The 16,933-nt window shown below is 19.0% G+C and overlaps 1 protein-coding gene across 1 annotated transcript; it reads left to right on the forward strand.

Moving 5' to 3' along the window:
* Positions 1–971: 971 nt before the first annotated feature.
* On the forward strand, positions 972–14,080 carry LOC128951465 (neuronal acetylcholine receptor subunit alpha-10-like). Its single transcript, XM_054296713.1, has 8 exons — positions 972–981; positions 3,504–3,658; positions 4,469–4,513; positions 5,335–5,444; positions 10,815–10,995; positions 11,593–11,947; positions 12,716–12,882; positions 13,280–14,080. The coding sequence occupies exons 1-8, from the start codon at positions 972–974 to the stop codon at positions 14,078–14,080; spliced, it is 1,824 nt and encodes a 607-aa protein (XP_054152688.1).
* The last annotated feature ends 2,853 nt before the right edge of the window (positions 14,081–16,933 follow it).

A 16,933-nucleotide genomic window follows, 5' to 3' on the forward strand; every position in this document is an offset into this window, starting at 1 on the left:
TCAATGTATAGACAAAATTTTAAATAAGTTTACTACTAATACAGTATATATATATATATATATATACTTTATCAAAATAATGACACTTTAATATAAAATAAATAAAATTTTCTGACATTAATGACATATATAAATATATATACTGTACTTACATAGTGTTGACAATATTCATAATATATTATTATTTGAAAATTTTATTTTATTATAACCTCAACTTTTGATAATCAATTTAAAGTCAACTAAAAAAACTACAGCTATTTTTATAAAGTTTTTATATACTGTATATATATATAGAAAATCTTTGCAATTTTAATGGACACTTAACACACAAATACAAACACACAAACAAAATAAATAGCAAACAAAAATGCTTAACAATAGATTTTTTATTTTCAAAAATATAAAAAATATATATTATATTATATATAATGTCTAATATATTGATACTTTCCTTAACTCTATTGTATGTTTTCAAGTGTTTGTCTAAATAATAACAACAACAACAACAACACACAGTATTATACAAAAGAGTAAAATATTTATAAATCATCAAAAATGATTTTTTCATTTTATTTTTTTATGTATAAAAATGTATTAAAAACACTTTTATATATATAAGCACAAAAACAGTTACTATAAATGTCTGCATATATATATATACAGTATATATATATATATATATTTACTGCATATAATTATATATATTGTACTTTTTTAAACCATAAGTAAAAAATAAGCAAACTTTATATATATATATATATAAATATATTTTAACTCTATTTTTTTGAATGTGACATAATTTTAAAGTAATTTTTTCAAATTCATAATATTTTATTATATATAAAATACAAACATTACTCAAATAAACTACAGTACTAGTAGTTGAATATAAAATGCTTAACTATAACAACAATAGAAAACTGATTTTTCATCAAATTATAGATGAGTGGGTGAGATATACGAGTAAATGAATGTTTGAAAGTGAGTGAGTGAGTGGGTTAGTGAATGAATATTAAAAATGAGAAATAGTGAGTGAGTGAGAGAGAGAAAGAGAAAGAGAGATAATAAGTTAAACAAAATAGTTTTAGCCTAAAGTATAATAATATATACAGTAATATTAAAATGTGAAATAAATAAATTAATGGGTAAATATATTTTATATCACATAATCATAGTAATACAGTATATAAAAAATATATTTACTATATTCATATATATATATAGGTAACAAAAAATGTATGTATATTATATTGTATAGTATTTTTTTGAAGCGCAATCTCTTAAAAAAATAAAATTTTGTCTAAACTATTACTAAACTCTCTCTCTATTTTTCTATCATAGTATACATATACTGTACTGTAAAAAAAGGTTTATCCCTTTACCTCCCAGTGCTCTCACTTTTTCACTTTGCTCTCTATTTCGCACTTTTTCTATGCCAATGCTGCAAATTGACACACAAATTGAACAGTAGGGCGAGTGAGTGAGTGAGTGAGAGAGAGAGAGAGAGAGAGAGAGAGAGAGAGAGAGAGAGAGAGAGAGAGAGAGAGAGAGAGAAAATCAATTCCTATATAAATCAACAAAACTTTTTTTTGCTATCTATTCAGTCAAATAGTGACTGATTTTGTTGCTGTTATATAATATATTTTATTTTCCTTATTATTCACAATCTCTATGTATACGAGTGTACAGTATGTGTGTGTGAGTGTGTATACAGGCAGAGGATAATCTATTTGGACATATGATTAGACATCAAACAACTAACTTTTAACAAGACAGTTGGTGTGTGTGTCTGTGCGACTATGTGTATGTGCATCACATACCAGTCCTCTCTCTCTCTCTCTCTCTCTCTCTCTCTCTCTCTCTCTCTCTCTCTCTCTCTCACTCACTCACTCACTCTTTTGCTATACACATGTTTGTTAGCATACATGAGCTTTCTATGTGTGAGTGACTTATACTGCTGACACAATATTCATGTTTTATAACACACGACCTATTGACGCACACATAGGAAACGACACATTTGAATGCCTGTCCTCTATCTATTTCTCTCTCTCTCCAACCGATCTTAGCTCCCAAAATATCGGCAATTGGATTACCGATTAGTGTCGTCGTGTCGTTATATATATATATTTTTTTTGCTACTATTAGTGTTATTATAGATATCCTATACCTCTACTATTCATCTATACAAACTTATACTGTACATACATGTGCCCCAGCAATGTTTAGACAGTCAAATAAAATAATAGAAAACAAAAACTTATATATATTGTGATATTTGTTATTCATTTGTGTAGAAATATATTGTATGCTAACTGTGCACTGATCTGACTGTCTCGACTCCCTGTCCATCCATACCAGTGTAGATCAATGATTTAATATGTCAACCCAATTGATATGCACCGGTCGATATTTAATTCAACCGATTTTTGTTTGTTTCATTTTGCAAACAAATAATAATAATAAAAAAATAACCAATTGATACGTCAACTGTATATTTTTGTGTTAACACAAATATACTCTAATAAATATATATATATATATATATTATATTAATTATAATAATTGTGTTTTTTGTTTGTTTGTTTGATAACTATAATCAAGAATATTCTTTAGATATATTTAGTTTATATAAAATACAACTAAAAATGTTGTTAATTTTTATTATAAAATTATTTAGACTGTTATGTAATAAAAAAATTATTAAATAATTATGACTAATAAATAATAATTATTATTAAGATTATGGTTTTAAATATTTTTTTAAAATAAATATATATGTAATTGTGAATAGTATTAATTACAGTATTAAACATTTTTTTAAAGTAACAACAATAATGTTAATAATATTTTTAAATAAATCATATATTTTTAATTAATATATTAAAATATATTAAAAAAAATTTAAATAATGTTTACAAAATAATGACATAAAAATTGTTTTTTTTATTTAATAAACTTAATAACAATGTATGATAAAATAAAATTATTTTTATTTTTTTTCTATGGAAATTTATTACACTTTTCAAATTGCATTATTAACGGTAAGCTTAATCTAATAGACATTTATAGACATTAATTATATAGTTTGTATAATTATATATACAAAAACTTATAGTACTTTAAGCATAAAACAAAAATTGTCGATAAAATAATGTTTAATGTTTTTAATTAATTCATGGGTTATTATATATTATGTATTAAATAGTGAATATATTTGATTTCAAAATAAAAATAATAATTTAATATAACATGTTTTTTATGAATAAAATACTTATATGATTTAAATAAAATTCTATAATTATTTATTTATTTTTTTAATTATAAACATTATTTGCAAAAATATATTAATAGAATATTGAATATATATATATATATAGTGTATTAATATTAAAATTATTTATTCAATAATAAAGTTATAATAAAAAAATAATAAAATTTAGATTTTTTGTTAAAATTAAAAAATAAATAAATTTAATAAATATATATTAAAATTTACCTAGATACATTAGATGTATCAAATTTACGTACAAATGATGAGCGACGACTTGTTGACTATTTGATGACAAATTACGACAACAATATTAGGCCAGTGCTTAACGCCAGTCAACCAGTTATTATACGATTGGGTATTACGTTGACACAAATTTTTGATTTGGTAAGTGTGTCAATAAATTTTTAATTTAATATATATTTTTTAACAACAACAACAAAACTGTTTTTAATATAATCTAAATGTTTTTATTTTTATCATAGGTTAACCTTATATATATTTATTTTTAATATAATTTATTTATTTTTTGTTAGTTTTAATTTAAACTTCATATTACTATTTATTAAAATATTATATATATTTTTTAAGAAATTTCGTTTTATTTATAAAAAAAAACTATTTCTATGAAAATAAAATTGATATTAAGTATTATTTAATAGCTTATAATTTAGTATTGCAAAAAAACAACTAAAATAAAAATAATATAAATATATAGTATATTAAAATAATCAGTAGTAGTACTAGTGACAATAATATTATTAATATTAATAGTTTCAATATTTAAAATAAATATTAATGTAAATTATATTAAATTTAGTAATACACTTTATCATTTTAAAACGTTTTATATTGATTACATTAATATTTAGAAAGTACTCAATATAAATTATTAAAATAATATAAATATGATATATTATACTAAATAATATACTGTAATATTTATAGATATACTTAACATATTGCAAAATATGCAATGATATGGTATTAGTTGAAAGCAAAAAGTTATTCATCATATCTTGAATAAAATATTTATATTTAAATCTTATAAGTTATACAATATACAGAAAAAAACAAAAAATTTAATATATTTTATTTTAGTAATAATAATAATAATATTTTATATATTTTATGTTCAATTAATGCTATAAAAATACTTTTAATAATATTTATTTTAATTATATTATTTATTTCTAGGATGAGAAAAACCAAGTTCTCACCACAAATGTTTGGTTAGATCAGGTAATAGATATATATAAATATATATATAGTATAATATATTTTTTATTATTAATAAAACTATTTTTGAATACTCTTATTTACAAATGAAAATATTTATCATTAAATATTTAAATAAAAATATAAGTTATTAATATATTTTCTATATACTATTAAACTATTAATAGATTATTATATTTCTGTATTATTTTTATGAAAACGTAATAATTTATATTACATTTTTGTCAATTGAAATCTATTAATAGCAACATTAAATAACAATAATATTTTTTTCAAAGAAAATATTGGTAACAATTTTTAAAATTTTATTACACAATAATTTAGTTTATAATTTAGTTGTTTATTTTTACTAATCTATTAAAGTTAAAATTGCTTTTATCTATTATATTTTTTGTCAAAATAAATGTATTGAATAAACAGAGATTTATTTGACAAAAATTGATTTCTGATGTTTTATTATTATTATTTAAGATTATCATTATTGTTTAGTATTGTTAAAGTTACTGTCAAATTGAAAAAATTATTTTTAAAATTTTTGTTTATATATATATTTTTTTATTAAATATAATTAAAAAAAATTGTCTAAAATATATAAAAGTAAAATCAACAATATAATAATTACATTACAATAAAATTTTTTTTTGATTGTTATTTACCTAAAAAATGCAATAAATATAGTATTATTAAAATAAAATTTATTTAAACAAATTATTTGTTTTTTTGTCTGTAAAATAACTAAAATTCATATAAATTTACAGATTTTTTTTTGATAATATTTATTACAATAAATTATATTTTTTTTGAAAATAATTATTTATTTTAAGGAATGGATCGATGAGTTCCTCGCATGGAATTCCTCATCGTTTGGTGGGTTAACCAAAATCCGTATCCCCTGTGAAAAGATATGGAGACCCGATATTGTACTCTATAATAGGTTTGCTTTTTTAAAAATTTATTTTAATATAATTTTTTTTAATACAAAAATAAAATAATGCTTAATATAGATATATATAACATAAAACTATTATTTTTAAATAAAATATTTCTGTTTAAATTATGTTGAAATAGTGTAAAAAATTTAATAATTATAGTGTTATATATATATGATACATATTTATATTATCGATAAGATTTAGATTTTCTATAGAAATATTTTTATGTATTACTGATAATATCCGTAGATTTTGCATTGAAATGGATTATATTTTTTTAAATAATAAAACAATATTTTTTTCTCTATAAGACACGGGTTATCTATTTTATAAGTGTTTATATTTTTATGTATTTTATTGAAAATTATCATTTATTTTAAATTTTAGAATTCTTAGAACTAAAAATATTATTATTTGAAATAATATAATTTACAAAAAAAATAATTTTAATATAAAATTTTATGTTATTTTTATACAATGTATCAATTTAAGTTTAACTCATATACAGTATAATATAAGACAATATATAATTTTTTTAAATATGTTAAAATTTATTGTTTTATTTTTAATAATATTTCTCAATATTGTTTTATTATTATTATTATTCTGAAACTTTAAATCTAAATAATTTTATTGTAAATTTGTAAAATATAGTCTAATAGTAAATAGCAATAAACATAGTAAAAAATTTAAGTAATATAAATTAAATATTATTAATTATTTGTTTTAATAAAATAAAATATATTTATACAAATGATAAATATATACATTTTTTGATTACAACAAAAATAAAATATTAATTTATAAATAAGCATTTAACAATAATCAATTATATATGATTAATTTAGTATCAAATTTATTAATTATATCCAACTAACTTAGATTGATAATAAATTATTACACTAAAATAAATAAATACAGATCAATTTATTTGAATTGAAATAATAATAAAAATTTCTCAATATTTATATGGCATAGAAATAATCAAAAATAAAATAAAACATATTTTATTTTTATTATTATACTAAATAAATAAAAATAAAATTTGATTGTAATTTTTTGTTTTTTAATATACTAGACAAATGACTGATTACATGAGTTTAAATGGCATTTTCCACTCAATTTTCTATATATATATAATAATATATATATATATATATATTATAGATAGAAAAAACATGTTTTGTTTGTGTATTTTATTTACAATTTTTTGTTGTTGATTTTTCTATTATAACTATTACATTTATTATTAGTTATCCAAAATAATAAAAACTTGAAATAACATAATATATAAAAATAATAACTTTAACAAAAAAAATAGTATTACAAAACACATACACATACACATACACATACACATACACATACACATACACATACACATACACATACACATACACATACACATACACATACACATACACATACACATACACATACACATACACATACACAGTCTATTAAGATTTCTATTTATAAGTTTATATACTGAATATAATATCAAACATTAGATTATATATATATTGTATATATATTTTTTGCTATCATTGGCCATAAAGTTATCATTAATACAGTGAGAGATTTCCGCTCCAACTGTTATTTTTGTTAGACATTGACTCCATTGACTTGACTGACACTTACATATTGCTGGGCCAGTAGTAGTAGTAGTAGTGGACAACCGGTTAGTTTAAGCTATATGAGTTGAGTGGTCAACTATTTATCAATGTGACCTATAATCAAATATATAAAGTATATAATAAACTGATATATAATATATACACATATATATAAGCATAGTTCAATCCTTATTATTAATCCCTGTGCAATGAGTTGTATATAAATTTTACATTGTGTGTGTGTTTGTATGTATGTGTGCTTATATGTGTGTTTATTTGTGTGTGTGTGTGTGTGTGTGTGTGTGTGTGTGTGTGTGTGTGTGTGTGTGTGTGTGTGTGTGTATGTATGTATGTATGTATGTATGTGTGTATGTATGTATGTGTGTATGTGTGTGTGTATGTATGTGTGTATTGTACTAATATATATATTATTGAAATAATATTTAGTAAATGAATGAATAGGACAATTTTCAATTGTATATTTTTCAGATAATAAATCTATTTTAAACAATAAAATTGTTAGATTATCTATTTTATTATTATTATTATTGACTCACAGAAAATAATAGACAAATTTATTATATTTTAATAATATTGTAAATAAATTTCTAAATACAATATATATATAAATTTATAATAAATATTAGTAACAATCTATTAGTACATACATCAGCATTATATTAATAATAATAATAATATTAAATTTTATAGTAAAGTTATATACAGTAACTGTTATTTTCAATAAAACTTTTTACTAGATTATCATAAATTATATGTTCATAGCTTTTATGGAATTCATATTCTGGAAGAATATATATATATATATATTTATAATAAAAACTATTATTATTTGCAATTTTTACTATCAAATTGAAAACAATAAAATAATATTTTGAAGATATATATATATATAGAATATTCTTATAAAATTTAAAATGTATTATAAGAAATAATGCATAATAATTGTATTTTAAATTCAAAATATTATTACCTACTATTTATTTGATTGTTTGTTTTTATACATATATATATATATATATACTTTAGGCTATTGTCTAAAAAATAGAAATAAATAATTTATAAATACATAGTTTTTATTGTATATACTCTGGTAATATAGATTTTATAATTTAAATCAGTTTATTAATTATATACTTTTAATTAATAACGTTAGTATAAAAATATAATAATAATAATAGTTTATTTAATTATACAACAATAGGATTGATTAAAAACATATATTTTTTGAGGTAAAAATATTTTAATTAATATATAGTATAATTAATTAGTAAATACAAAAAATAGATTAAATTTAATATAAAAAAATTGAAACTTTTATAAAAATTATAATAAAATTTTTCATATAAAACATTAAAATTTATGTTTTTATTATATTTGTTATTGTTTAGTTTTATCAAAATGTCAATTAATAAAAATTTATAATTTAAATTATTAAGATTTTAGTTTTAGATTAACTAGAATTTTCAAAATAATTTTAATTTATTTTAATTACTCTAAGAAATATTTGTCTAAATTATTTATTTTTTAAGTATTATTAACATTAAATGTTAATTTTATTTGTTTTTCTTAAAATTAAATATATTTTTGAAAATTTTTAATATCACTAATTAATAATAATATGTTTAATAATAGTAGATAAACAAAAAAATAATAATAATATTAAAAATCTCAGAATTAATTATCAAAGTTTACTTTTGATTTTTAATAAATAAATCACAAAATAAAAGTTTATATATTTTAATATAACTATTTGCTATTAAATTAAATTAATAATACACTAATGGATTTGTTTTGTACAGTAAATACACTGTAAAAGTAAAACAAATTTTTACTTAACAATCACTTTCGGTATCATTATATTTATTGTCCGATAATTTTTATTATACTATAATACTGTGTATATATATATATATATATAGTAAATACCAATTTATATTTATTGTTAACTCACATATAATTGATTATTATTATTATGCATGATATATATTAGATTTTTATAAATTAGCCAAAAAAAATCAGTTTAAATCTATTAATAATTTCACAGACAATACAAATAGAAAAAAATGTTTCATTAATTTAGCAATTAATCCGTTTGCAAAGTTTTAAACTTGAAATATTATTTACAAACATACATACATACATAGACATACACACATACACACACATATATATATATATACAGACTCACAATTCAATTGAAGCAAACATTCAAAGCATACATAAGTATTAAAAGTATAGTTAAAGGGCTGTATAATTAAATCCACAAGAAATTAATCATTTACTCTCTCTCTCTCTCTCTCTCTCTCTCTCTCTCTCTCTCTCTCTCTCTCTCTCTCTCTCCCATTCACTCACTTACTAACTCATTGAAAATCAACTAAACATAGCGTAAGTGAGTTTATAAATGATTTGGGAATATAAAAAAAGCAACAAAAAAAATGTCATCAATTTATATACAATATATATATATAATACACTTATAAGTTATATACAGCTTAATATTATACAATATTATTTGCTACACACAAACACATACACCAACAAAAAAAATCTCTGCATCTCAACCCTTAAACCCAATTATTTATATACAAACGATATATCAATTTAATTTAAATGTATTGAAAGTAAGGTTAAAGTGTATATCGATAGGAGAGTATATCTATGGATAGTCCTACTGTTAGTATAATGTAGTAGTTATTGATTTTGAATGTTTGAAATAGACTCTCTCTCTCTCTCTCTCTCTCTCTCTCTCTCTCTCTCTCTCTCTCTCTCTCTCTCTCTCTCTCTCTTTCTGTGTATGTCTATGTTTATGTGGCTATTTGTTAAGCCTTAAAAATATGATATATTGACCAATATTTTGTATTAAAAAATCATATTTATTAGTGAGAGAGAGAGAGAGAGAGAGAGAGAGAGAGTAAAAAAGTCAATCGATTTATTAAAAAAAAATATTTTCATCAAAATAAATTATTCTTTATATATGATTACATTGCAATATAAATTAATAAGCTAAATATAGTAACTATAATAAAATAATATTATTATAATACCAATAATTTTGTACATCAATGATATAGAATATATATATATACTGTATATTAATTGGAAAGCAATTTATTTACAAATTATATGTGTCTAATAATTTTTATTTTTTATATATACAGTATATATATATATTTATTGATTGAAGTACAGTACAGTAATATACTGTATCTATAAAATTAATACAAGAAAAAACAAGAAAATCATTTTATATTTATTAATTTTATTGCGACAATTAATTGTACAATAAATATGATAAAATTAATTTATTGACAAATAAACAACATTTATTAGGTTTATATATAAAAACATGTTTTGTTTATTTAGATTAATATATTTATTTTTAACAAATTATTTGTAAATAAATAAAATATTAATGTAAAACAAACAAATAATATAAATAATTTATTATTTACATTACAAATGACAAATTTACAAATTTTTGATAGGATTTGATTTAATTTATAATATTTACAAATAAATTTTCATTTATTTATTTAAATTGATTATATCATAAAACTCATAATATTTTAGAGATTAATCATTTAGATTAGTATTTACTATTAACACATAATTAGATTACTTTTCTTATTAATAAATTTACAGTAATTTTTAAAATTTAAATAAGATATTAATTAATATTTACAGTATATTATTATTATTAAATTTATTTATAATAATTTTTTAAAAATATCAAAGTGCCGACGATTATACACGAGGCTATATGAACTCACGCGCCATCATAGAGCCCAGTGGTAACGTGTTTTGGCCGCCGCCCACCAAATTCCGTAGCACGTGTCAGGTAGATGTCACGTACTTTCCGTTTGACGATCAAAAATGTAAACTAAAACTCGGTTCATGGATTTATGATGGACTACAGGTATATATATATATATATTAATATATAATTTCATTAAATTATTTAAATATTTTAAGATAAAATTAAGATAAAATTAAGAAAATAAAATGTTATTATTATTATTATTTTCTTATATTGAATGAATTAATGATTAATTAATTTTTTTTGTAAAGTATACTATAATTATAAAAAATTCTAATAATAATAAATAATAATAATATAGTTTAACAAATGTATCGAAATTTAAAAACAATTTAATAATAATGTATTGAATCTTATTTTCAAAGCTAAATATTTCTTTATATCAACTTATTTATTGTAATTATAAATGTTTAAAAATATTTTAATTTATTTAATAATACTAATAGATAATATAGTAAAGTTAGATAATTTATTAATTTAAAGTTAAAATAATATTATTTATTAAATTGAGTTTTATGAAATGAAAAAATATTGATATAATATTGTCTTACGATCTTATTTTTAAATATAATAAATTATCAATTTTAATTGAAAATTAGAGATATAAATTAAATTTTATAAAATAATTTAGTTAGTAATGTAATGTAATAAACTTAAGTAATTTAAATAATTATTACATTTAATAATAAATGATAGGTTGATGTACTGAATAGGACGGCTGAGGTAGACATGTCTAACTATATACCTAACGGGGAATGGGATCTACTCGAGGCCAACATTGAACGCAATGTTGTCTACTATTCCTGTTGTCCGGAACCGTTTCCCGATGTGACCATAACGTTGACCATACGGCGCAAAATATTGTACTATACCTACAATGTTATACTTCCCTGTATGATGCTATCGGTGCTCACACTACTAGTATTTTGTATACCTCCCGATTCGGGCGAAAAAATAGCACTCGGAGTAACCGTATTGTTGGCCTTTTCGGTGTTTATGTTAGCCATATCGGAAAAATTACCGGAAACTTCCGAATCTATACCATTATTAGGTAATGAAATTTTCAATATAATTAGAAAATTAATCCCTCCAAATTCCTATCTAAATATATGTATAATTAAATAAAATAACATATAAATTTATAAATTAATTGATTAAGTTACAGTTTTTTTAAATATACATATTTTATAATTAAATAAAAACAATTTTAAAGTTTTTAATTAACATTATTAGATTTTAAGATTTTAAGTATAAAAATATATTAATCTAAATTAAATATTTATAAAATAATTTGATTATCATAATAAACAAATTATTTATTTTTTTATAACAATTAATAAGTAATTATATTTTGAATAAATAAGAATAATAGTAATAATCTATATAATATATATTTTTAAATGTTAAATCTAAATTATTTAAATATTTGATAAAAATTACAGTTTTTCAGTTGCCATACTATCACTAAAAAAAATTTGATAAATTTGATAACTTTTTTTGTAGGTGGGGTGGGGTAGGTCAAGTTTCATATTATATGTATTAATTAATTTAATTTAGTAACTTTAAAATTATTTATCCGATTGAACTTAAATTTTTTTTCATTTCTTTGAATTACAAAAGCATTAATTTTTATATATTATATATCAATATTTAGAAATATAATAAATATCTTTAGATTATGATAATTAAAACTAACATTTTATTTTTATAATTACCATATAAAATAATTGCACATTTATATTAGTAAAATATATTGTAATATATGTTCAAACGAAATATTCATATTTTTAATTGTATTTTTGTTGTTATTGTTATTTAGGTATATATTTAACAGTCGTAATGAGTATAACATCGATATCGGTTATAATGACAGTAATTGTACTAAATTTTCATTATCGTGGACCACAACGTCGTAGATTACCAAGGTGGCTCAAAACAATTAGCACATTATCTAATAGTACATTAAAACATTATTTTCCATACATGGTAATTTACTAATTTTAATAATTTATTTAATTTTTTTAAATATATAATTATTAGTTTTAATTACAAGTATTAATAAAATATCAAATTTTATTGATTTAAACAATAATATTATAAAAAATTATAATATATATTTGTAAAACTGTAATTTTGAATAATAAGTAAATAGAAGTTGTATTATAATTCAATTTATATATAAATTGAATTTTTTTTTAATCAGATTAGTTCATAATAATTTTATATTTTTATATATATAAAAAAAACTGTAAATTTATATACAAATTAGTAAAAAAATATTAAATATTTATTATAATTAGTTTTTATAGGCTTGGTTTGTTTCAAAGATATAATTTATGTATTAAACTATAATTTAATATAATTTTTTTTAAATGTTTTAAAGAGTATAACCAACAAATATGCAATGGGTGCTGGTGGTGGTGGTGGTGGGGGCGGTATCGGAGGTGTTGCCACAAACAATACATTTTTTAATTTATCACACAATGTACAGCCAGATGATCAGCAGTCGGGTGATCTACTGGAACAGCATCTAAAATATAGACAACTATGTCAACAACAACAACATTTACTACAACAACAACAACAACGAGATCAACCATTGTATAACAATATCGGGAACAGTTGTCTACCGACAAACCCGATACCACTGATCGATACGTATGGCCATCGATACGCACAGAGTAGCGAATCGTTGACTAATATTGAAGACAATTATAAACTATTTCTACATATGAATCGTACAAAATCTTGCAATCGATTAGCCAATAATAATATTCAAACAATCAATAACAACAACAGCAGCTCAGGTACAACACCTACAGCTACGGCCAATACACCTATCGGTGCTCAACAACAACGATCGGGTAGTAATCCAAAATCACATAAGTGTACATCTAGTTGTGATAATGATTGCCAACAAAAACAACAACATCATTGTGCCAATTATGATAAGTTGATGACAGCTCACGAGGAACTGATCGACACAATGTGTCGGTATATGCTATGGAAAAGTGAACTGAAAGCCGGGGACAGTGCGGTAATACACGAGTGGCGACTATTGGCACTGTTTGTCGATCGCATACTATTCTGGATATTCTTTATCATAACGTTTTGTTCATCCGTTATGTTTCTGATAGTCATTCCTATACAACAACGAGGCTTTCCATTCTATACGTATACATAGAGAGAGAGAGAGAGAGAGAGAGAGAGAGAGAGAGAGATAGAGAGAGAGAGAAAACATATATATTGTATTTAACTGTAAATAATATTATCATTTTAATTATAATAATGTAATCCAATGTAATTATATTATTATTATTACTGAATAAAAAAATGTAAATAATGTAAAGTAAAATAATGTAGATATGATTTTTCTATATATCTATAAATTATATTAATAATAAATTTATGAATTTTTTTTGTGATAACATAAAATTTATATGATATAATTATTATAATTGATGTAATATGTAAATTGTTTATTTTTACTATTATTAATTGTTTGATTGATTCATAGATTGATTAATTGCTATTAACTTTGATAATGTTATTATATATATATTGATTTATTGTTATTAACTATGAAATTTAGAAATCATTTATTATGAAATTAGATAATTATTTATTTAATTATTAATTATTTTTAAATAAAAGTTATATTTTATTGCTTGTTATTATTTTAAATTAATTATTAAATCCGAGTAAATATTATTTATAACTGTTAACTTATAAACTATGTTTTTTAAATAATAATAAAAATTATATTGTATAATAAAATTTTATTTAATAAAAGTTATCTGATTGTTTACATTAATATATGATAATATAACTTTATTTTTTAATATAGTTTTAATAAAATGATATAATTAATAAGTAATTATAATATTTATAAATAAACTAAAATAACTAAAATTTTATTTATTTTTATAATTAATTAATTAATTATTCTATTAATTTATATTATAATAAATTTGTTAATAGTATTTATAAATGATTTTAATAACAAATATATTTAATAATAATATCGGTGAGTAATGGTTAGTAGTAATTAGTTAATTATATTTTTAATTAAATAAACAAATAATTTATGATAAAGATTCTCTAATATTTTTGATTTAGTTTTATTTTTATTTGATAAAAAAAATAAAAAATTGATTAATAATTAAACTTGTGTAATAATACTAAAATAACTAATAATTTTTGTTAATATGATAATATTTAGTAAATATTAAATTATAATTATTAATATTTTTTTTTAAATTTTGATTTATAATGATTAATGTAATAATCTTTATTAGAAAAATTAATCAATAATATAATATTTATTTAAATATAATTGTAGTTTTAGATTATATATATATATATTTTTAAAACCCAATTGCTAATAAAATAAATAGATAAGTTACATTTATAATTAATAATAATTAAAAAAAACTATAAATATTAATATTTTACTCAATGATAATTTTGTTTTTGATAAATTTAACCAAATGATACTATTTTAAGTAACTATTTAATATTAATAAATCAAATATGGTTTATACTATACTGTACACTATATATAGTATCTTACTATCAATATATATATAAGTTTTATTTAAGTAAATTAAGATTAAATACTATTCAATACAACAACAACAAAAAATCTATACATATATATTGAATATGTATTACATTTTTTCTCATATATTATTAAATGTTGATATGAATTTATATATTTATATATGATCAATGATTTTTGCCTTGATAAGTTTGTGTTGTATAATTTTTATTTTGCCAAAACTTATGTTAATATAGTATTAATGGATTTATTAGATTTATTTTCAGTTTGAATTACCATATTATAATCAATCACTTTTAGACAAACAAAAAAAACAAAAACAAAATAAATTATAATAATACATATTATTAGTTTAGTAAAAAAAAGGCTAATTTAGTTTTATTAAGTAAAATCATAAAATCTAAAAATAGTTAATTACAAATTTATATATATATGTTATATACTTGATATAATTGTTTGAATACAATATTGAAATCTAATAAAAAAATATATAACTAAAATTTTATACATTTTAATTAAAAAATAATAAACATATTTTATCTTTGAAATAAAATTTATTTACTCAACATTTAGCTATGTATATAAAGATAACTTACAATATATATATATACTATTTATATATATTTATTATATAAACATTTTTTACATTTATTTAGCAATATATATACAAACAATAAGCTTATATTATAAATAACATTTAATAAACTAAGCAGAATATATATTATTATAAAAATATGTTTTTATGGACAAAGTTTTAATTACATTTTGTAATTAATAATATAACATAGTTAACTATATTAGTATATATATATATATATACTAATAAATTTATTAATAAATATATTATTTGAGAAAATTATTTTAATTTTTAGTAGTTAATTAATATTATTTTATTTATTTTTATTTAACATGCATTATAATTAATTTTTAAAAATTTTCAAAAATAAATAATTAAATTCGTTGATTGCATTGTTATTGATTACTTTTAATTATTAAATAAATAAACAATTTAGATATATAATACTATAATGTAAACATATAATTATTCAAATAAAACTATTATCTTTTTAACTAAATATTAAGTTAAGATAAAAAATCAATAAAATAGTTTTATACTATAATTTTATGTGTTGTATTAACAACATTAACAACAACACAAAAAATAGATTGTAACATAATATATCATTTTATTTTATTTTTAACATACAAGTGGTGTTATCATACGTTATATATATACTATATTTTGTATATAATGTACACAAATAGTTTGTAAAAAATAGTTAATTTTAGATTACAAATAGTTTTTTTTGTGTGACTAAAATTTATTTTTTATATAAATTTCTATGAACTTTATAAATATATATATAATATTTTTTATATATATGAGTATCTGTCATAGATATATAATCAATAGATGATATTATCTTTATGTTAGTATTTCTATTGTTTGATTTTTTTGTATGTGTCAACAATATG

Source organism: Oppia nitens, unplaced genomic scaffold, assembly GCF_028296485.1.
Source record: "Oppia nitens isolate AA-2021 unplaced genomic scaffold, nextdenovo-longstitch-racon4-pilon3 scaffold1_pilon_pilon_pilon, whole genome shotgun sequence".
NCBI classification, from domain to species: Eukaryota; Metazoa; Arthropoda; class Arachnida; order Sarcoptiformes; family Oppiidae; genus Oppia; species Oppia nitens.

Excerpts from the sequence above, each read along its gene's own strand:
- LOC128951465 (XM_054296713.1), top strand. Across the intron at positions 3,659-4,468 it reads TGACACAAATTTTTGATTTG|GATGAGAAAAACCAAGTTCT; the intron begins GTAAGTGTGTCA and ends ATTTATTTCTAG. Across the intron at positions 12,883-13,279 it reads AACATTATTTTCCATACATG|AGTATAACCAACAAATATGC; the intron begins GTAATTTACTAA and ends AATGTTTTAAAG.